The 22743-nt window shown below is 41.3% G+C and overlaps 1 protein-coding gene across 1 annotated transcript in view; it reads right to left on the minus strand.

Moving 5' to 3' along the window:
- Nucleotides 1-22743, minus strand: part of macf1a (microtubule actin crosslinking factor 1a) — a 246337-nt gene that overhangs the window by 92947 nt on the left and 130647 nt on the right. Inside the window, 28 exon segments of the mRNA XM_028596953.1 lie at nucleotides 524-646; nucleotides 812-910; nucleotides 1038-1145; nucleotides 1451-1534; nucleotides 1766-1925; nucleotides 2375-2568; nucleotides 2673-2811; nucleotides 2909-3087; nucleotides 3242-3408; nucleotides 4231-4414; nucleotides 4552-4678; nucleotides 5535-5689; nucleotides 8537-8689; nucleotides 12199-12324; nucleotides 12744-12839; nucleotides 13551-13655; nucleotides 13947-14108; nucleotides 15037-15114; nucleotides 15216-15344; nucleotides 15932-16235; nucleotides 16955-17109; nucleotides 17721-17814; nucleotides 17957-18084; nucleotides 19076-19171; nucleotides 20312-20431; nucleotides 21026-21132; nucleotides 21957-22069; nucleotides 22698-22743. The exon segment at nucleotides 22698-22743 is cut by the window's right edge and continues 121 nt beyond it. Of these exon segments, the coding sequence (XP_028452754.1) occupies nucleotides 524-646; nucleotides 812-910; nucleotides 1038-1145; nucleotides 1451-1534; nucleotides 1766-1925; nucleotides 2375-2568; nucleotides 2673-2811; nucleotides 2909-3087; nucleotides 3242-3408; nucleotides 4231-4414; nucleotides 4552-4678; nucleotides 5535-5689; nucleotides 8537-8689; nucleotides 12199-12324; nucleotides 12744-12839; nucleotides 13551-13655; nucleotides 13947-14108; nucleotides 15037-15114; nucleotides 15216-15344; nucleotides 15932-16235; nucleotides 16955-17109; nucleotides 17721-17814; nucleotides 17957-18084; nucleotides 19076-19171; nucleotides 20312-20431; nucleotides 21026-21132; nucleotides 21957-22069; nucleotides 22698-22743 (3731 nt within the window).

Below are 22743 nucleotides of genomic sequence, written 5' to 3' on the forward strand. Positions count from 1 at the left end.
CCATTTAATTTATTGGGAACCATTATATATATATATATATTTATAGTTTGTGGGGTGACCTTGTGGAATGATCTAATCAATGAAATCAAACAGAGCCATAATATTTTACAGTTCAAAAACGGATTCATGAAAACAATACTCGACCATTACAGAAAGGTGACCTGAATATATTAATGGGAATCTAAGTAACACAGTGTATAGTTGTATGTTGTTGTTTTATTGTAAGTTATTGTATGACTTACAATTTCTGAATGCTGTATATGCATAGCTATTTGTTTTTTTTCTGTAATAATATGATATTGTAAAGTATCGGATTGATTTGTATACGAATGTGTTTTATCTTTGTGTTTCATTTGATTTTTCTCTTTTAAAGTATGTTGATTGTTCGAGATAAATAAAAAAAACGTCAATATATTTATTATTTACATGCAGCCCACTGGACCACTTTGATGTAAAATGCTCAAAGGCAACTTGTCTGTAAACGTAATGTGTACGACCAAAACATATTAGATTTCAGTTGTACCTGTTGAGCAGCAAGAGAAGACTCGGCGTTGGGGCCCCCAGTCCGTCCCTGGAGGCCTTTAACCCAGCCCAGCAGGTCGGAAACCTGGCCCACCCTGGCCTGCTTCTCCTCCTCCACCTCTTTCTGCAGTTTTTACAAGATAATTATTAAACTATTCACTTTGTTTCATTTGACATTAAATGAGAACTCTTTTGTTTCTGCCACAAATATGCACAAATTCAGTGATTTAATCTAACCACAAATTCAAACTTCAAGCAAGAGAGTGATATATTTAAAACAAAGTCCCACCTCTTCTTCTTCTAGTCTTCTCAGTGCATCACTGATGTACTTCACATGCTGGGTTGTCAGGGTGACCAACGCTGTGTATCGTGTGCGCAAGTCCATGAACTGCAGAGAAACATCCAGAAACAATCACAAGACATCAGCGATCAACCGCATGTAGATTCATTATCTTAGTATTCAAAAAATGTATTAGTGGTATTAATCAAAAGAACAAAGCAGACTCTGTCCTCACCTCTTGAGTGATGGCGTCAGAGGAAGAGTGCATCCTCCTCCTCTTGACCGGTGACTTGTGTGTAGATTCTACAAAGGCTCTGTAGGTCATCAGCTGCAGTTCGTAATCCTACAGGATACAGTCGTGGTGGGACGTAAATACGTTAAAAAGTAACCGTGCAATAATAATACAAAAGAGAGTATTTTGGAGTTTTAAAATGTATTACTAGTTTGTAAACTGACACGTATCAAATGCATTTGTTGACATCTATTTTTGAATGTTTGCAACACAGAACAATGCCATGACTAGCAGATCATTTGGACCATCATAGTGAAATAGCTCCACACAAACTTGACCTAAAAAATATCCCAAAACAATTCCACATATTTGACATACTGTATATGAAAAACAAACAAACAGAAACAGTCTCTTACCTTCACAGAGGTGCAGTACTGTTTGGAGTGAGTCTGGCACTCGTCTAGTTTGGCCTGATTCTGTTCAATCTCAACTACTAATGCCTAAAGTGGGGAATCAGCCAAAAAGAATACGTATCATTATATTTTTGTCAGATACAGTTCCATTTCGTTTTACCTTTATTTTCCCACTATAGAACATTTGATGCAATCCTTGTTACATTTCTATCACAAATGGACTCCAGCATTATTAGAATCGATCCATAGCATTTTTATTAACCATCCATTCAGTCTATTAAGCTACAGATTAAAGTCCATGAAGTCAGTGTTACTAACCGTCTGCTGGGCCAGTTGTTCAGACAGCGCTCGGCTGTCTGTCTGTCCAGGCTGTGTGTTTTCTTGTCTCTCGGTCGTTTCTTCGATCCAGTTGATCAGAGCAGAATGACTGTCTCTGTACTTCTGCAGGGCCGAGCCCAGAGCTTCTAGATCGGTGTGTCTGCAATTAAACAGGGAGAGACTTTTAGAACATTTAAAACAAAACAAAATAGTTTATTGTACATATAAGCGTAAGTTTAGTATCAAGTATGTGCATATTATTTGAGCAAGACAATGGAATGTTACATGTCATGTCAATGTCATCATACATTTCCCTAAATAATTAGAGATCAGTAAACAGAGTCAAAACATCACTACTGTACACTACTCCTCTGTTATTTTTTAAAGATTTTTTTTGCATTTTAGGCCTTTATTTTTGACAGGACAGCTTAGAAATGAAAGGGCACAGAGAGGGGGAATGACATGCAGCAAAGGGACGCAGGTCGGAGCCGAACCCACGGCTGCTGAGCCTCTGTATATGGGCGCACGCTCTACCAGGTGAGCGAGGTGATCAGAGGAGATTAATCCTCCTCCATTTACTCCTCTCTTCTCCAAATATTTCCTGCTCACCGTGTCTCCATCTGTCTCTTCACCCCGCTCCACCTCTCTGCGATCTGATTGGCTCTCTCCTGGTAGCGCTCCATCTCGGGGCTGCGGTCCGGGTGGAGCCTGCTGAGCTGAGAGCCCGCTTCTTTGGCCCGACCTAACTCTGACTGCAGAGTCTGGAAGATGCCCTCCTGCTCGACAAGCTCGGCCTGCCACTTCTGGAGAGAGATAAAACGGGACAGGATGCAGAGCAAAGGTCAGAGGCAAATAGTTTGACCACATGAGCCTTAAGAGGAGTTTATGTGACAATGTGCCCCCTTACCCCTAGTTGTTCTCTGAGGTTTTGAATGGCCGTTGTGTCAGCAGGAACAATGTCCTCTTCACTTAGTCTGCTCTCGTTCTTCCTGACCTGGCTCTCCGCTTCATCCAGGCTACGCATCAGGATGTCTACCGTTTTTAACCTGAGGAGGGTCAAAGGTAAAGAGACATTTTGTAAGTGAAACAGTCACGTGTATTTCTGAGTTAACCGATAAACAGAAGGAGAAAAAGCTGACTCACTTCTCTAGGTATACAGACGAGAGGTTGTGCAGTTTGTCTGTCTTCTCTACAGCCTGGTTGAGTTCAGACCGGAGGACGGGAATGCTGGAGGATGTCGGCTTCTCCTCGAAGAAACTGACGCAGCGCCGGGACACGTCACCCAAACCGGAGCGCAGGGTGTCCAGCTCAGACTGCAGCTTCTGGACAAGAATGTGATTAAAAGTAAGGTGTAAGTTAAAGCCCACATATAAAAAAAGAACATTTGTCAAGGAATATTAACCGATAAAACTCAATATTAATGTCATGAAGAGGTGTTATCGCCCGTCACAACCAGCAGATGGGGCTCAAACTGACCGCCTGCTCCGCTATCTGGACAGTGTTGTCAGCACTGTCAGCTGACAGCCGGCTGGGAGGCGTAGTTTGAATTCCCCTCATCAGTCTCTGCTCGGCCTCATTTAGACGAAGGGTGATGTTCTGCAGCTCCGAAAGGTACGAACGAGAGAGCGACTCATCCTTCTCCACTGGAGAGAGAGAAAAGAGAGAGACGAGAAGAATAAAGGGTTATTTTGGGCATGAACAGTAACACTGTAGCCATTTGCTTGTTTTACAATTTTTCCTTTTGACATGTAGTGGAGTAAAAGAATAAAGAGACCTGAAAAGAAAAAGACTCAAGTAAAGCACAAGTATGTCAAATTTCTACTTGCAGTACTTCAGTAAATGTACTTTACATTCCACAGGGTTTTCCCTGTCATAAGATTTAGGTGTAGCACCCGAGCCGTTTTGGGCAGCACCTAAACCGAATGAATGTAACTTAAAGACTTTTCTCAGATCTAATGATTGTACTTGGACTTCTTTAGAAAATGTTGTCTTTAAAGCTATAAGTGCGTAGTTTCTGTCTCCCCCATGAGGAATTCTAAGTAATGACAACAAAACTGTTGGCGCGTCCACATGATACAAGCCTTCCGTGACCTTATGATCTGCTCTAGCTTTTCCAACATTTTAGACACATATATAATGGTAATAAGAACGGTCCAAAATGATGGGGAAAAGAGACGCAAAACTACCACAAATGGACACAAACCAACGACAAAGAGACCCAAAACAACCCCAAAGAAAACAAAAAAAGACCAAAAAGAGACCCAACATGGCTACAAAGAGACGCAAAATCCCACAAAGAGACACTAAATGTATGGGGAAATTGACAAATGGCACATTTTCTTAAGGAAGGATGCCTAAACCCCCCGCAGAATATGCTTTCACAAAGCTAGGGAAAACACTACCAATAGTAATTGCCAATATGTTTAGCAGGTGTGCATGCATCCATGAGGGTATACTTGTCTCACCGGTCTCCATGTTGAGCACCAGGTCCTGACAGTGCTGCTGGGCCTGCTGAACGTCCTTCTCCAGCTCTCGTTTTTCGCCTGCCGTGAACACGGAGCTCTCTTTGCTGTCAGACAGGAAGTCGGCCAACTGGGACTCCAGGTGATCCAAGACCTGCTGCCGCTCTGATGGAGTCTGACTTCGAACCTGACGGGTGAGACACACGGGGGGGAAAAGGTAAGTACGACGCAGCAGAAGAGGGCATGATACAGGACAGATGATAAAAAAGGAACAAAGACAACAGATTGAAACGGAACAACTGAATACAAAGACGCCAGTCTCACCGTGTCCAGGTTCCATCCGGAGACAGTCCTGATGTCTTTGAGCAGGTAGTGCCAAGACACCACACTCTTCATGTTCACATGCAGCTGATGCCACAGAGACATGACCTTCTGGTACAGCTGCTCGGCCCTGTTCACACACAAACACAACAGTGATGAGACATTTTTAAAAGAGTCAAAAGTTTTTAAAAATGTACTTTCCTGTTACAAATGACACTCATACTATACAGTCGTACATAGTATTACTGCTACTTATTTCTTACCTATATATGAAGCCACTTGTTGACAAAATTACACCATTTTGACTGATAAGAACTGCTAGATTTCTAAAATATTGAAGGAAACCCATGTAGTGTTAGGTTTTCTTCATTTAGTTTTTCGAAGTTAAACTCAGTGTCAATTCTTTCTTCTGAAAATGTGACAAACCTGAATTTTTGTGGTTATTGTGTGACAAGAATGAAAAGTACACACTTTTCCTCGCCATTTCTTGACATGTTATAATTTGGAAACAAACTCCTCACCAAAAACAGGGTTTCTACAGGTTTCATCAAGGCAACTTCAAGACTTTTTAAGACCATTATGAATGAAATTTAAGACCTATTTCACGAGAGATAAAAAAAAAAGAAAGAAAGAAAGTCAGATGTCAGAGTTCAGAAACATTGTCTGAAACCCAGATTTCCTAATTGGCATTGTTGGAATAAGTTGCACGTTGGTCTAATTTGTTGTTGTAATACAGCGAACTATATTTGGACTTGCGACAGAAAGAACTACAACACCACAGACAAAAAAAAATAAAATAAAAACATTCTAAAGCGCTGCAGGGACATTTCAATGAGAATCAGAGGTGACGTTACATTGACGTAGGAAAATTAAGACCTGTTGAAAATTATTTAAGACCTAGAACACAATACTTTTGTTGCTTTTGTTGTTTACATTCACAACAATGCCAATTGTGTTCCGTGTTACGTTTCACGTATGTGTCTCACTTGCTGGCTGTGTCCATGGCCTCCTGGTTCGGAGGTGGGACGGTGAAACACACCGAGGGGACCATGGCCTCATTCCCTGTCGTACTGATCACCTTCCACTTGGTCCTCTGAGAGTTGTCCTCCAGCACACACTCCTCGCCTCGGGTTATTGTGATCTGAGCGGAGGACAGGGGTGCAGGATGGATGCACAGGCAGAAAAAGAGAGACAGGGATAGATTGAGCACGAAGGGAGGGGGAAAGAGAGAGAAAAAAAAGAGGGAACGGAGGTGACGGAAAGACAGGTGTTAGGAGTGAGGAAGGGGAGTAAAGAGGAACAGATGAAGACAACATGAAGAACAAGATGAAAAGGTAAAAGAGAAAATAAATAGAAAGAAAGATGACGGAGGTTAGAAGACAGAATAGATGGAGGAATGGTCAGATGAAAAAGAGGAAGAATCGGGGAGGAGAGAAGTGAAAACGTGTAAACCAAAAGCAGAGCAACAAACTCATAATGCAAAACTAAATACAAACATTCATGAATTTCATGAAGTCAGCAGAAGCCCCAAAATGGTGTGACATTCGAGACCTGGACACATGAACGATGCCATGTGGACAGAAAGCTGCTTTGCACTTCTAAACTGAAAACAGCAAATATTCTAACAAATAAATTAATTAATTAATTAATTTATTTTAAAAAACTGTGATTTTAAGAAGCCCAGCACAGGACAGAAACAAGCAGTTTGGGATTAGAAAGTTCAGTTCTAAAGTAAACACAAGGCAAAGCAATGACTGTGGGGAAGGATTTTAGGGCTACGCATAAAAAAAAAAAAACTGCCTCCCCCCACCCAACACCCTCTCTCACCCCTTCCCTGCACACACACATCATCAATACATCAATAATGCAAAGCTATGCACATACAGTAAAAACATGGAATGTAAATTCAAGCTTAAAGCTGTGAGTTGTTATTGTCTGACTGAATGAGCCTCAGAGGCACGAGTTAAATTCAGTTCAGTTCAGCTCACTGATTGCCACCTGCTCTTATCCACACTGATGCCTTTGCTAAACTACTGATTGGTTCCTGAATGAGTCCATTTCACCCTCGCCTTCACGCTCTTGTGCGGTCAGTACGAAAATATTAGTATTAAGGCTGTACTGAACAGTTGGAAGCTTCATAACACTGACATTCAAAATCTAAATCAACATTTTATTTATTTTTGTGCATGTCAATTTGTTCTGTTAAAGCCCAGTATTTCTGCACAGCTGCAGATAAAAATTAGGCTACACCAATATTATTAGGATTATACTATTTACAGAGTGACATTTCAGTGGTGACTGTGTAGGACCGTTTCCAAACCTGGTAATCCAAACATTTGCAATAACTCCACAGCGTTGGTAAGATGTCAAACAAAATAACCACAATTTAGCATTGTGTTCTAAGGAAGAATGGATCAGGCCCACTTTTCCATTTCAATTTTAGTTTTAGGGTAGAAAATCCAATGAACGGAAGAAACACAGACCCAATTTATACACACCTACTGTTTAACTAATTCCAAGAAACCTACCAGGGCAGGTATTAAACTCAGTGACCTCACGCCACCTTACCGAGAGTGAAACCTGACATCAGCTGATAAGAGAGGGGCAACCAGGGCAGTGCAGTGTGTGTGCAGTGTAAGAATCTGAGGTGAGAGAGGGAGAATATAGGCAGCTATACCTGAACGTTTGTCTTGCCAGCCCAGCCGACAGACGAGAGGAAGGGAAGAGGATGAGGAAGAGGAGGAGGAGTAGGGAGTGAAGAAGAAGGCAAAAAGGTACATGAGGGTATGGAGAGAAAAGAGGAGACACAGGAAAGTGAAGGAGAGAAAGATTACTTTTGGTCATGTGCACGGTTTGTCCAGAGGTTCGGTGAATATCACACACTGCTTTGTTTAAGAATGACTTTCAGCTCTGTGGCGGCTTGCCTATTCCTTTTCTTTTCTTTTCTTTTTTAAGATGAGTGACGGGGTGGAAGACCTAACCACCTTCCTTCTTCACCTGAATACAACACCTCACACACAGTATGCTTCAATGAACAAATTGACCCTGAGGAATGTAACACAGCAAACTAAAAATAGCAGCACACGGGGCTGCAGAGTGCTCATGCTGCTGGAGTGCTATAGGTGCTGGTTTTCAACTGAGCCCGCAAAGGGGATGAGACAGATGTATAATTGATTGGCTTTTAGATTCCCCGAGGACATCACAGATCAGAGTAAGAGGATAAGAGAGAGACTTCTCTTGTTTCTATGGATGTTACATAAAAGTAGCACTGAGGGAAATCAGTGCAAAACTTCAGTTCTCTTCTCATTATTCATTTCTTTACTTCCAAGTGGCTATTTTTGGGGTTTTTACAAAGATTCAGTCACATATTCTTCTGAAGAAAACAAAGGCAAAGATTGGCTATTGTGAGAACTATGTCGGTGATAAATTCTGGATCATGATTATAATGCTTATTCTGTTCCAAATGTGTACTTGCCAGTTAAAATGAAGTGAAAACAGTTGGAGCAGTTACCAAAAAAACAAAAAAGAGAAAAAATCCACTGCTGCAATCTATTCATCAAAATGGACCTCCTAGGCTGAGAAAAGAGTTTGTGTAGATGTACTCATCAATCTAAAGACAAAAAAAATTCAATTTCACAGCATGGAAGAAGGAGCTAAAATAGAACAGCCACAAAGTGGATGTGAAAGGGGGCTCGGAGAGGAAGTGAAGGGCAGAGAGGAGGCGGTTGGTGGTGAGGGTTAAAACAATAGAGTGGTGAGATCAGTGGTGAGCTCATACTGCATACTGGCACAACCTCGTCCTTGAAGTCAAATGGTTCCGTATATTCATTAACGCAGGTATCTGAGTGGGAAAAGCAAGACTGGCTTTTTTTTTAGCTCATCTACAATAACCCATTTTCAGGTTTTCAGTATCAGAAACTTACAATAACTAAAATATGCACACCCACATGTTCATGAAGTGTAATACACAGTGTGGTAGGTCCCATACCTCTATCTGTCTGTAGTCGCAGATGGCTTTGATGGGTGTTGTGGCCCCCAGGGTGCTCTCTGCGTTGCGGGGGCGGAGCTGCACCACCGTCTTGGCCCGGCCCACCAGGCTCGCCACTGTACTCCGGTACTCAATCAGCTGCTCCTTCTCCTCCTGCAGGACAGAGGACATCATTCAAATTGTCAATCCCTTCATGAGGTAGTTAGTTACACAGTAGACTCGCATTGCCAGACCTTCCTCCACAGTGCTGCGGAAGAGGGTCTGGCTAGTCCACAAAGCATTCCGGGATGGGAGAAAAACGGGCTCTGGTTTATTGGCATTTCTTTAAACCAATCACAATCGTCTTGGGCGTTACTAAGCGCCGGACTGAGCCAAGGTGCCGCTGCAAAATAGCCTCAGCAAGGAACTTGTTTTGGTGGAACGTGTGTACGTTGAAAGGTTGTTTTAGTCGTGCAACAGAAAACTCAGATTGGACAGATAGTCTAGTTAGCTGTCTGGATTTACCCTGCAGAGATCTGAGGAGCAGTTAACCGTAGTCCTCACAAATCCACCGGAGTTTAAAATGCCAACGCAAAGCGGAAGGTAACGGACATCCGGCCAAAATGAAAGACATCCGGCGGAATTTCCAGCGGCACCTGAACAATCCCAGAAGTGGAACGTCGTGGATATGGACTAGTAACACAGTTACAATGGTTAATTCTACCGATCCTTTTCATCAATTTAATAGTCTCTCCATTATTTATCAGACTGCGAGTCACATTATAGGTTTAGAAAGACATTATAGATTAACAAATAGAGTATAGCCAGATGCTGAAGGTTTATAATTATAAAATAATACATTTTCCTGCACTGCCAACTGTATACCAAAAAGAAAGCACAAGACTAAGAGACTACAGCCATGCTAGCAGCTCTGTGAGGCTGTACTTAGGCACAGCAATACTTTGAGATGAATGCATATGTTAGCAATCTAACATGTTTACAATGACAATGCTAACATGCTGTGGTTTAGGAGATACTGTAAAGTGTTTACTGTCTTGGTTTAGCGTGTTAGTATGCTAACATTTGCTAATTAGCACTAAAGACAAAGTACAGCTGAGGTTTATGGGATTATTGGACAAATTAAAATGTTGACCTGATGGCACTTAATGAAAAGGATTCAAGGATCACCAACATTAGTACAATTCATCCTGAGGGGAACATAAATGTCTGTACAAAATCAGTCATGGCAATTCATCCAATAGTTGTCGAGACAATTTACTAAAAATCACAAATATCAACCTCATGATGGCGTTAAAGAGGAAAAGTCAGGTGATCATTAATGTCATTAGGCTTCATCTTCTGGGGACCACAAATATGTGTACAACATTTCATGAAAATCCATCCGATAGTTGTTGAGACATTTCAGTCTGGACCACAGCGGTAAGCCGACTGACATTAACATCCCTGACTAAAATATGATATCGTTCTTTAAGTTATTCATTTTACACCACAAGAACCTGCCCAAATCATATTTAACACATTAAGCCAATACTTTCGGTTAGAATATAGAGCAGGTCCTATGTTTATCCTGTTAGCCTGTAGCCCCTAAGATGAGTGGACTTTCTGACTCAGCTGCTTGTGTTAGCTTGGGCACTAACCATTAAACATTTAAAAAGGTGTGCTCCTAAGCCTGACAGGTAGATTTAGATTTCATTTCTGTCTCGTCCCCAGCAGAGAGAGTCATTAAGGATTCATTATGGAGAGACACTAACAGAGAGAGAGGTAGGGTGGGATGTAATTGAGGGAGAGGCTGAGGCAGAGTGAGATAGAGAGAGCGAGCTCGGCTGAAGGGGGGAGGGGGTGAGGGGAGGCTGAGTAAATAACTTTATACATTACACTTTCAAATTGAATTTCACACTGAGATGGCATTCGCTGCAGTCAGCACTACTATAACAAGTCTAATGACAAGCTAGGAAGAAACACAATTAACACAAAGAAAAACTTAAAATGTGGGGCCATGAAGAAATCCAAATTAATTACTACCACAAATTAATTACTACCACGAGATCAACAAACCACTGCTCTGAGAACAATTTGATTATGAAAGAAGCTTTACCAAGTTTTCTGGCCAATGAAATGCTGAGTCACTTTAGGTGTGATGACTCTATTACTACATTTAGGGGGACTTTTGTCTGTACATCTATAGGATCCAAATTACAAAGATGCATTTTATCTTTTTTCAGTGACAGAAAATGCTCAAGAAATCTAACCGTATATAAAGAAGTAGTTTATTTTTAAGTAAACAAAAAGAAACGTAACAGGATGCAAACAAACGCACAATGAAAAGAGTCAAAAGAGGGGGCGGTGTTTGATCAAACATCCTCTCTTAAACTCTAATCTCTGCCTAAAAGATGGTGAAAAGACTGATTTAATATCCTCTCCTCAATTATTATGAGAGTCAAACAATAGGTTCAGCCGTTTGTTTTCTGTTGTGTGATTCAGAAGTGGTCTTTAGTATCAGCTTCACCCTCCCAGTGAGATATAGAGCACAGCAAACTGGAAACTGATTAACACACAAGCACAAACAGAAGCCGGAGGACAAACACAAACACACATAGATGTAAACACCGTCAGATAGCATGTGAATACAGACACATACAGTACGTAACTGGCTACACACAAGAGCAGCTGTTTGTGACACACACTTCTTTATTGAGAGGATACGCTCACTGCTCTGGCCTGTGGAGCGTTGCCCAGCCTAACTCTGCCATCTGCTTGAAGTCAGAGGTGTGTGTGTGTGTGTGTGTGTGTGTGTGTGTGTGTGTGTGTGTGTGTGTGTGTGTGTGTGTGTGTGTGTGTGTGTGTGTGTGTGTGTGTGTGTGTGTGTGTGTGTGTGTGTCTATCTAAGGAAGGTGTGAAGATGGCAGTCTCACAAATGTGCCACAGGGGGGATGATTCAGCGAAGGCACTCTCTAACATATTACTTCACCCTGCCATGTGGCGTGCTGCCGCTGATTGTTGAGACACAGCACAACAATCAGGAGGAAACTGCTATGCTAACACTTTGCCTACTGCAGGTCTCTGTTGCTCCTCTGCAACACAACAGTTAGAATATGGCCATATAGTACGTATATTTCATGTTTATGCCTCTGTCCAGGATTGTTTTGCAATTTTCATGTATGGGTTTGCTCTGTGCACACATGTTGGCAGCATGGAGGAACACAGTAAACTGGGATATAAATATTATCTAACACCCATTCTATACTGTATATAAGTGCCTTACTTAAGGGCACTGGCACTACTGAGGAAGTGCCTTCAATTCATTATTTCTAGTTGGTCAAGGAATTCGGTAACCACATTTACTTCAGGTAGTTCAGATCAAAGTCTGAAGAATAAAATTGTTGTAAAATTATGTATATGTATTATGAGCAGGTTTCAAAATATACCAGCCAGATGCTGGTCAAATATGCAAGTGGCTGGAAGATATCCTTCACTCACCAGCCAAAAAGAACAATGGTGATCTATTGAGTGGCTGGTAAACACTGAACATTTACTAGCCATTTGGCTATGAAGTAAACAAACATAGGTGATATTTTTTTCTGGAGGGGGTTGCCAAAGTTGACCATAAAGTTGTTCTGTGTACCGCTGAAAATTAGAGATAAAAACTGGAGGGGGATAGATACCATTGAGTCCTGCAGCAGGTCTTCCAGTTTGCTCAGTCTGCTGTTCTTGTCACAGGTGTACTGTCTCTTGATGGTTTCCTGGAGCTGGCGCAGGTACGACTCACAGTCCCGAGCATCACTCATAAACTGAGACAAGAGACAGAAATAAAAGCACAGGAATGATTTTAACAGAAAGCCATGGAGGACAGTGAACATTACAGGCAAGTTGACGTAGACGTTGACGCTTTGAAAACTCCGTTCAAACATCTAATGGGCATCATGTTTTTGCAGCCAGAGGCCTGGGGATCAATATAAACACACGCTCGTATTGTACGACATTATATGATGTAATTGTCTACATAAGTTTGGTAACAAGGAGAACATTTACAAAGCTAGTCTCTCACAGTGTGGATCATGTGGTCATGTTGATTTGGCGAAGAATAAAGTGAAATTGCAACAACAACTCAACTATGTATATCTTGCGGATTCATTTATATTTTTAAGTCTCAGTCTGAAAACTCAGTTTCTGCTCATGAGCAAAACTATAATGATATTTGTTGCCTCACCTGGAAGTATGCCGTGTTATCTTTGAGATGCTGCTCCACACACACACCAAGCTGGTTCACCCACTGCCACTGAGTCTGCAGCGCTGCGCTGTAAGCCTGTAACATGCAGGGAGATGGAGACAGAGGGCATGCATGTCACTCTGCAGTTACATACAGTACAGTGCAAGCTTCCAAGGCTAGCTACAAGGCATTAGCAGGGATGTTGTTCAGCACAGATTGTCACAGAGTTTTCAGGCAGCTTCTCCTAATTTTCTGTACTATGTTCAACTGTGCAGTCATACCCAGTGGCAGAGAACATGCCGAATAACAAGTATGAAAACCAAATCCCAAATCAGTATGAATATAAAAGTATTTTTAGCATCATACAGTAATCTTTCGTGTAGTGCTTCTATTGGATATAATTAGAAATTTGTACAATTTGAGCCCCATGTTGGCTGAGTCCTGCAGCGGCGCAGGGTTCGAATCCAACCTGCTGCCCTTTGCTGCGTGTCATTCCCCCTTCTCTCTCTCCCCCTTTCATATCTATCCACTTTCTAATAAAGGGAAAAGCCCCCAAAAAAAAAACCTTAAAAAAAAAAATTGTACCATTCGCCAAGAAGGTTTACAAAAGGTCAAAGTTTGCCTTCTGCCCTTTTGAATCTAATCAACATTTATAAACTTCTCAAAATGCAAGCAAACCAAATATCATGACGCGCACAGTCGAGTAAAGCATTTGGGGTTGAACTGTACCAAGAAATGAGTCACAGAGGCAAAGCCCAGCCACTTTAAAAGGTCATTCAGTCTAGCTGAATAAAGTCACAGATTCACCTCCACAGTCTGTTTGGCTGGATGGTTCTCGAGACACAGACGGTTGGCTGTTTCCTGGAGCGACCGCATCACATCTTGTTTTTCCTCTAGCTCTAACCTCATTTCCTGTAAACAGAACAGGAAAAGACGGATGGTATGGCACAGTAGATTACAGGTTTTTATGGCACTGGCCTGATGTAAAAATAGTGTTTGTGTGCATGTAAACACTGCTGATATATGTGGAAAACATATTTGGACATAATTGCGACCTGTACAATCTGTGAAGGGAGCTTGTTTTACGTATGCCTCTTGTTCTTCTTTAAATAAGAGACACGATAACACCCTTCAGAGGTTTGTGGTCTGTATTTTGTGTTTTTAGGACGTGACAAAAAGGTGTCGCCCCCTTCCTCCACTCACGCTGTATAATTCTCTCTTGGCGTTCATGTTGCTGTTGTTGTCGCTCCAGTCAAAGGCAATCTCCTCCTCCTCCCTCTCGTTGAGCCAGATCAGCTCCTCAGTGCAGTGCGACACAAATGTGTGCAGGCTCTCCAAGCTCCGCAGGCGCCATGACGAATGTTCCTATGGCAACCGCACAAACAAACATCATCGTCATGCCGATCAGCAGTGCAGAGAGAAATAAAAACACATCCTCTATTCTCTGGTTTGGATCATACTGTTGGTTTTGGTTGATTTTGGAATAAAGACAACAACTTTCTTAGAAGACCATCAGAGAAAAAAACTAACAGCAAAGGCTCCTCTGAATGAGAACAACTGATTATTGAACCATTACCACCACCAGCTTTTACAACAAAAATACCAATTCATCTTTTCAGAGGCGCGATTTCTTTAAACTATCAAAGAAGGCATGCACTGTGATTTATTTTAATTTTTTGATAACTTCCATTTTCAGAATTCCTGCAGCATGTAGAGATCATTACATGATATTCCTCAAAATCAGGAAATCACTAACTAACTGACTAATCAAGTCTAATTCATAATTATATATGCTCTGTGTCCATGATCATATACTTATTTATTACATTTATAGTTTATTTTTTTCTAACTGGATGTACTAACTCACAGTATATAAGTTATATCAAGGCTCCTCCAGATAATATTATCATTTAAGTTGCTTGAACTGAGAGCCGAATGTAAGCCTTTAAGAATTAATATTTATACCAAAAGAGATAAGAAGTAAAAAGTAAAACTCACAAGCAAGTGTGCATGTACAGTGTTAGGAATTGATATATAAATATAAAACACAAATTAAATTTCAAAAATTTATAATTAAGAGACAGGAATAAAAGTAAGATGGGACTAAGAAATAAAGAGAGAAAGGGGTGGAAATAGGGGGAAAAAAAAGAGAGCAGATGCAGAATTGTGTGTTCTTAGCATGGGAGTCCTGTTGTAATGGGATTAACCGAGGAAGGGGGTGAACTGGGAAACAAAGAAGTGTGTTACCAGGAACACACACAAAACCACAGTTCTTTATCTGACTGAGACTGACCAGAAGTTTGCAGTATTGGTGCTCCAGCTTGGCCAGGGTTTCAGAGTAACTGCTCTTGAAGTTTGGAGAAACTTTAGCCTGAAGGAGACGACAGACAAGCTTTGTTACAAACTGTGTGTGTGTGTGTGTGTGTGTGTGTGTGTGTGTGTGTGTGTGTGTGTGTGTGTGTGTGTGTGTACCTCATAGCTGCGTGCCTCCTGTAGGCCGCCCATTAGCTCCTCGACTGCAGTGTGTATGCTGTTGTGCTCTTGGAGGTTGTTTTCTACAGAGGGGAGGTCTGCGCCCCATTCAGCACGCTCCAAAAGCTCCTGAAACACACAGCAACAAAGAACATTTGAAATTTTTATTTTTGAAACCATTTATTTCAAAAATATTATATTAAGCATATTTACCCCTGCACTCATTTTTTATTTAAGTATTGTTTCTGTGTTTTTAGGGTTATATTTGAATGTAGATTTGATTTTTTTATTGCCATATTAACGCTACTTAATCACTTGCCATTAATATTCTATGACATTGTGGATTAATGAATTACATCATTCCCCCTATATATAAAGGCTTTACAATGTTACTTTTATCATTTTACTATATTTTTTATACAGTACAAGATTCCTGACATACAAATGTATTAAAAAAATTGTCTTAGGATGGAGCAGATGTTCTTGCTTCTCAGCAGAATTTGCTGGTTTTCTTTTTTTTTAGCATTGTAAACTGTATGTTTTTGGATTTTGGTCAGTTGGTCGAAGAAAACAAAAAGAAATTGTATTTGGGCATTGTATTTCACTATTTCATGACATTTCAAAAACTTAAAATCAACAAAATAATCAGTAGATTAATTGATATAGGGAAATAGCTATTAATTGAACCTCTACATTTAACTGCTACAGTGACTGACCTGTGTCTCCTCTACCCATCCGAGCAGCTCGTAGATGAACCGCAGGCTTCCTTCGTCCTCTGATGACGACATGGCCACCAGCTGGGAGCGAGCAGTGGGTCGCCGCAGGAGTGCGGCACCGACTGCACCCACAGCCCCCACAGCTCCCAGCAGTGTCTGCCCCAGCGTCAGGCCACTGTCTGTGGCTGTCTGGCTGAGACGCTCTGCCCCGGTGTTGCCCAGGGCCTGGGAGAAGTGGCCTTTCCTGTAGACACTGGAGCACTGCAGTCTGAGGGAGACCAGCTCCTCTTGAAGGCAAGACACTCTGGTGATGTGAGACGATGATATATAGTTACTGGAGGCGACACGGTTACTTATTCCTTTCCCTAAGGCATTGACCCCCTCCTTCAGTCTCCTACTATTAAGCCAGGAATGGGTTAAAATCAGCCGTTTTACCATCTCAACAACTGCCTTAAATGGTTAAATTATGGGAGAATTGACAAAAGATCAGGAAGCTGGTTATCTGTTTGCAGGCAAAAAGTTAAAAGGTCATTCAAATTCTCCCGTCCTTTTAACTGTTTTGAAAGGTATGTTTCCGTTAGAAAGCAGATTTTTAAATAAGCTTATAGTTGCATTGAAGGGCATCACATATTGGCAGATTTTCTAAATGGCTATTTAATTAAGTTTCATAACGGCAGTCTGACACTCTGAGCAGCATGCTGGAGGGCCACAGATTGGGGTTTCTCTTTCATCCGTTTTTGGACACTACTGACTTCCATCACAGCACCTTTATATACACTTATTGAGCAGCAGAAGATTGAAGATATTAACTGTAGCAGATAATTATAGAATTGAATGGCAAAACAAATTGCAGCTTGTTGACCCATAATTAAGTATGATGAGCGGTTTGTATTGGCGGCCATTATTTTCATCATGCTAATTAATTACACAAGGACCACTTTGACAGGGTTGAACCCTTCACTCATTCCTCATTTGAGTAAACAAAGCCAGTCACCTCGACAGAATCAACACCATCAAACTCACCTGAACACCAGCTGCTCCACCTGGTAGTATTTCTCATCTCGCAGGACTTTAAGCTCCTGGTTGAGTTGTCTGATCAGAGACTCGCAGTCCTGCAGGTAGCAGGCCAGCTCTCGCTCACACTGCACTGCCTCGCCGCTCTCCACTCGAGACATGTCCTGGACACCACAGCAGGCATGGTTTGATTAGCTTTTGCTTTTTTTGGGGGGTTTATGAGCTAACTTGGCTTATGTGTAAAGGTTCTATTTTATAAGCGACAATGTTCTGCAGAGTGGTGCTGCATAGATTCAGTAAAACAATACAGAGAAACCAAAGTAGGACAAAGTAGCAGCAGCAAATACCAGCAGGAACCCTTCTGGAAAAAATTTAAATATAGCAAATGAGGGCTATAATACAGTAACTATGTGGACAAAGTAAAACGATTTTTCATCAATAAGTCAGATAATTGGCAACAGAGCCCACAAAGATAAAGATGATAGTGACAAAGGAGAAAGAACTAGACCATTAACAGTTTTTAAAAGTAAGTTTGTGTCCACGCAGCAACACACAGACAGAGGGAAGAGAGACTGTGTTTGGAGAAAGTTGGGAGGAAATATTTATTGTCCCAAAAGGGCAATTGCTTTTACAGCTTGTAACCATTAACACATTGTAAATTACCACACCAGATGATCCAACCGTCACCTAACATAAATCTGACGGCCCTGTGTGTGTGTGTGCGTATAAAATGGAAATTAAAAAGGATGCAAGCTATGGGAGGTTGAGTACTCACAGCCTGGAGTGTGTTCTTAGCGAGGGTTAGTTTCTCCTCGCAGTCCAGAGCCATGTTCTGGATCTTATTAGCCCTCTGAAGCAGCAGTTCTAGCCTGAAAACACACACACAGGTTAAAGGGGCATTTCCCTAAAAATCCCACTTGAGACATTGTACACAAGAAGTTGCATCAGCGTTTTTTGGTTTAATTGCATGCATCCTGCTGAAAGTAGATATTTGAATGGATTTGTGTGCACCTCTCCACAGCCGGCCGTAGAGCCTTCTCTCTCTCCAGCATCTCCAGGATGAGTTTGCCCCACTCCTCCTCAAGGTCATTAGGATGGTAGCCCTGAGGGAGCTTAATACGACCAAACTCTATCCACACCTGGACACACACACACACACACACACACACACACACACACACACACACACACACACACACACACACACAGTGAGTATATACTTAACATCCCATCATGCTTCAGTGCAAGTGGACAGACACAGTAAAACACTCAGACACCAGAGCTTTGATTCCCTGCTCGAGCCCGATTTGGCCCGACACTGGTTCGGTTTTTCATTTATTTTTTTTTATGCAGACTTTATAGTCCGTGTAACTTCATGAGTAATGTATGGGCTGCTGACCCGCTGTTATACAAACTCTATTTAATATGGCATATGACAGTTTTTGGGCTGTGCTAAACATTCGAGCAGAAGTAGCATGTTCAAGATAGTGTCACAAATGTCTGTTACTGCACGGAAGACTTTAGCTTGTAATAAATGTATTAATATAACATTTTTCAAGTGGAAATTCTGGGTTTTTAATCTGGCTCGGCAAGAAAACTGCTGCCCTGGTTCGGGCTCGAGTCAGTCTTGGACAGAAGCTATGCGGGTTTAGGTAGGGTCAGGCCTGATTCTTTGGGCCCGATCATGTCTCTTATCACACGCCAACAACCTCCAATAAAAGCCTCCATTACATCAGAGTTACATTTAGGAGTGATCATAAGTCACACCACAGACCAACACTCTGGTACAATCAGCTGAGTGAGAATAAAGGAGGAACTATTATCAACTAAGATGTGTTTGTGTTCAATAAAAGAACTCCAGCATTGATAAGAGCAAAAAGGGGGAAAGGACTTCGCTTTAGGAGATACATTTCTGACGGAACTCGCACAAAACCTGCTGATAACAAAACTCTTTATCCCTCTTTCTCTCGTTGACATACTTCCTAATCCCCCTGAGCTGAACCCCATGATGCACACACAATCAGCGCTCTGCACCAAATGTTGGTCACCTTTTCCTCCATCTCTACACTCTGTTCTCTTTCTCCCCCTCATTCATGTTCTTCCTACATCCTTCTGTCTGTCCATTCTTACCTCCAGCAGTTTGTAAAGATGTTCGATGTGACCTTTCTCGATCTCCTTCGCGGGGATCTCCGTCTCTTTGAAATGGACGTACTTGTTGTAAAGTGCCTGAAGGATGGATGAGGAAGACGGAAGTTACTTAGGAGGTCAATATTACTGTATCGCAGGCTTCGTCGATTATATGTAATTTGTCTGTTAAAAAAGCTGAAATTGGGAATTTTTCTGACAAATAGTTCAAATCAAAGAAACGTATGTTGATGGATGCTCACAGACTAATATACTGTATGTCAAAGTTTAGTCTGGAAACTGTTTTAAAACACAAAGAGCCTTGTATGGAACCATCCATGTTATTTTTGTGTCTATTTTGTTGAAAGAAACCCAAATTTCTGATACAGAAACTTTCCAAACATGGTCAAACACAAGTCAATCGCTGTTATCAGAGGTACAGTAAAAGCTTTGGAATCTGTATCTCACATACATAAAGATCACTCACAGAAATTTAAATAGTTAACAATTTGTGAAGGGATTACAAAGGTCTGGTATGGACTGACCATGTGATACAATGACCATGATAAGGTGCTATGGTAGAGTGTGCAAAAGTGAACAGTGCAGGGATTGAACAGTGCAATAGCTTATTATGAAATATTAACAGCCCAATATATAACAGGGAATAAGTTATAAGATGTAGATGTTATGACCACAGTCCAGATTGTGTAGAAGGGCTAATATAGCCTATAAGAAAGTCAGGTGTAGAGCAGACAAAGTGATATAATGGTAGGGGCTGAGAGAGACAGGCTCATGCTGAAAAGTCCTTTTCTCCCCTCCCCCCTTTGTGTGGTATTGAAGAGTTGGATGGCCCTGGGGACAAAGGACCCCCTGAACCTGTCTGTTGAGTATGACAGTGACAGAAGTCTGCCACTGAACATGCTTCTCTGTTTAATGAACGTGCTGTGTAGTGGGTGGCGGTTAATGTCCATGATCGCCAGGGTTTTGATTCCCACCACAACCAACATGCATTTGCAAATAAGTATTCATGTTGCTTTAAGGTAATTTGGACCACAGCACCCAAGATAATAAAACTACATTTGTATCTCACTAAATCGCAAGGTTTGATGGTAAACTCTTGCTGTTTCAAGGGCTATTGGGCCTTTAAACTCTACTACAAATTTAACCGTGAAATAACAGGAAACTGCATGCATTTGATGAAAAATTAGGTGTCAAAAAACAAAACAGATTGTGGGTGCTCACCTTGAGTTCCACAGGGTTTAGTGGGAAGTTCTTGTTGGCCATTAGGGCCGTATGCTGGCGGCTCCACTGGAGCAGAGAGGAGAACCTGGACTGGTACTCTGACCAGCGCTGGTCCACCTCCTGACGATGGAGAGAAGAGAAGGAGAAGGAGGAGATGGAGGGAGAGAGAGAGAGAGAGGAAGAGACGATTTTGTCAGTGGGCAAACATATGTAACAAATTCCGACTGCCTGAAAAATCTTAATGGATAGGCTTACTTTTGACAAAAAGTAATGTATAATAAATGACTACAACACTATTAAATTAATGGCATCATTATTTGAAAGTTGCAGGTCATTACTCTGCACACTTGACTGGCAAAGAAAATGGGAATCACACATTTCTTCTGAGAATGAAGCAAACATGGAGATGAAGAAAATATACATTAAATAGTAGCCTATTCTAAAAATGAACGTAGAATGGAGCACCGATGGCAGACTGAGTAAGAGTATGCCATAAAGAATATGCCATAAACAGTAACACATAGATGTTAACAATTTGCAATTATTATATAATTAAATTCTAGGCTTTGAAGTACAAACACAGCAATGTGAACAATCTTTATGGGGAATGCAGTTTAAACCAGAAGAGAATATGCATCTATAATGAGCTGAAACATTTAAATGGTTGTACAGTAATGGTGGTTGTATATATGGGTGGAGCAGAATGTGACGTGCCTGTGCGGCGATGCCATCTCCTCCCTCAGGGATTTTGGGGAAGGCATCATAGATGGAGGAGACGTAGGTGATGACCGACTTTTCATCTGGAACTGGAACATCAACGTCTGACGAGAAAGAGAAAGAAATTAAAGAAAGAAGTCTAAAATACCGCAAATAAACATGCAGAAAGATCGTTTATTACATTATCAGTTAGAAGAAATCATGATGTTTCCAAATCACCTTTTGCTCTGAAATAAACCCTAATTTAATGGATACAATATCAGTCCATAACAACTAGAAAATAGATGCAACAATAACATATTAAGATATCAAAAACCAGTCTAAAAAACCAGTTTAAAACATAAATTAAAGAAGGGACAGATCCACGAAATTAGACCATAAATTAAGAGAATCACTGGCTGTAAAAAAGAATAAATGTGCAGATGTGATAACGACTCAACATTCAATCACAGAAAATTACATCATCCAGTTATTTTACTTTCAGTTTGAGCACTAGATGCAGCCCCAACAGTCAAACATTCAGCAGTAACTGACACTTCCAGCTGGTAACTTGAGTCTATATCGCACAAAATGTCTCCGCTAACAGGACAATAATAGCCCATGGCATCTGATTTTAAGGTGCTTGTGTGAAAGAAATACAAAAAAAGAAGAAAGAACGCATCAAGGCTAGAGCCATAAATATATTGGCATTCATCAGACAGTCATTAGGGCTGGCTGGCATGTTCTTTTGTTGGCATGCTTCCAAAATAAAAGCTGGAATCAAAATCCAGAGTTGTTTAAACTTTTAGTTAGGAGTCCCGGCACAAAAGCTGACAAGAAAATAATAAGTATTAAAAAACTGGTGACAGTCGGAAAAACAGCCTCTGTTCTACCCTGCATGGGCAGAGAGTCAGTTGTTGAGTTCAGGCCTTCAGATTAACAGTCTCACCCTCAGCGTCCAGCAGACTGGTCACCCCTAGCGACTCGGCGATCTCAAAGGCCTGTTCGAGGTTCTCCCGGTTACTCTGTTGCGAAACCACCTCCATGTTGATCAGGTCTGGCCTGGAAAACACACACATTGCACGTGTTATTATACTCTGTGTGTGTGTGTGTGTGTGTGTGTGTGTGTGTGTGTGTGTGTGTGTGTGTGTGTGTGTGTGTGTGTTTGTGTGTGCACGTATGCATCTGTGTGTCTGTCTGCTTCTGTGTGTCTGTGTGTGTGTGTGTGTGTGTGTGTGTGTGTGTGTGTGTGTGTGTGTGTGTGTGTGTGTGTCCTGCCTCTAATCTGTTGTATCTGTTAAGCAGCCTGTTAATCATATAGAGTGATTCTGGTTGTGTGTAGTGTGTAAATGCCTACAGTTCCTTTAGAAAGAAACACCTATGACTTTATGTATTTTGGTGAATTCAAAGCAGTTTACAATGAATTGTCGAAACATATTTTCATACATTTGTCTGTAAAGTGGTGTAAATAAATGTCTAAAATACCCTTTTGAAAAAATTACTAACCTCTCCTCAATCAAAAAAATGTTTAAGCATCTTGACACGGATTAGGCCTCGGAGTACTTATGTGTCAGCTTAGTGTGGTGCATTCAAACATTTTCTCCATCTCAATCAGATTGTGAATTCAGATAAACACCACGAACTACTAAAGATCAGCTTTAAAAACCTATCTTGCTGTTCATCCTCTAACCTGTATCTGTGCAGCAGAGCGTTGAACATGCGTCCGTCGCTCCAGG

This window comes from Perca flavescens, chromosome 14 (genome assembly GCF_004354835.1).
Source record: "Perca flavescens isolate YP-PL-M2 chromosome 14, PFLA_1.0, whole genome shotgun sequence".
Classification (NCBI taxonomy): Eukaryota; Metazoa; Chordata; class Actinopteri; order Perciformes; family Percidae; genus Perca; species Perca flavescens.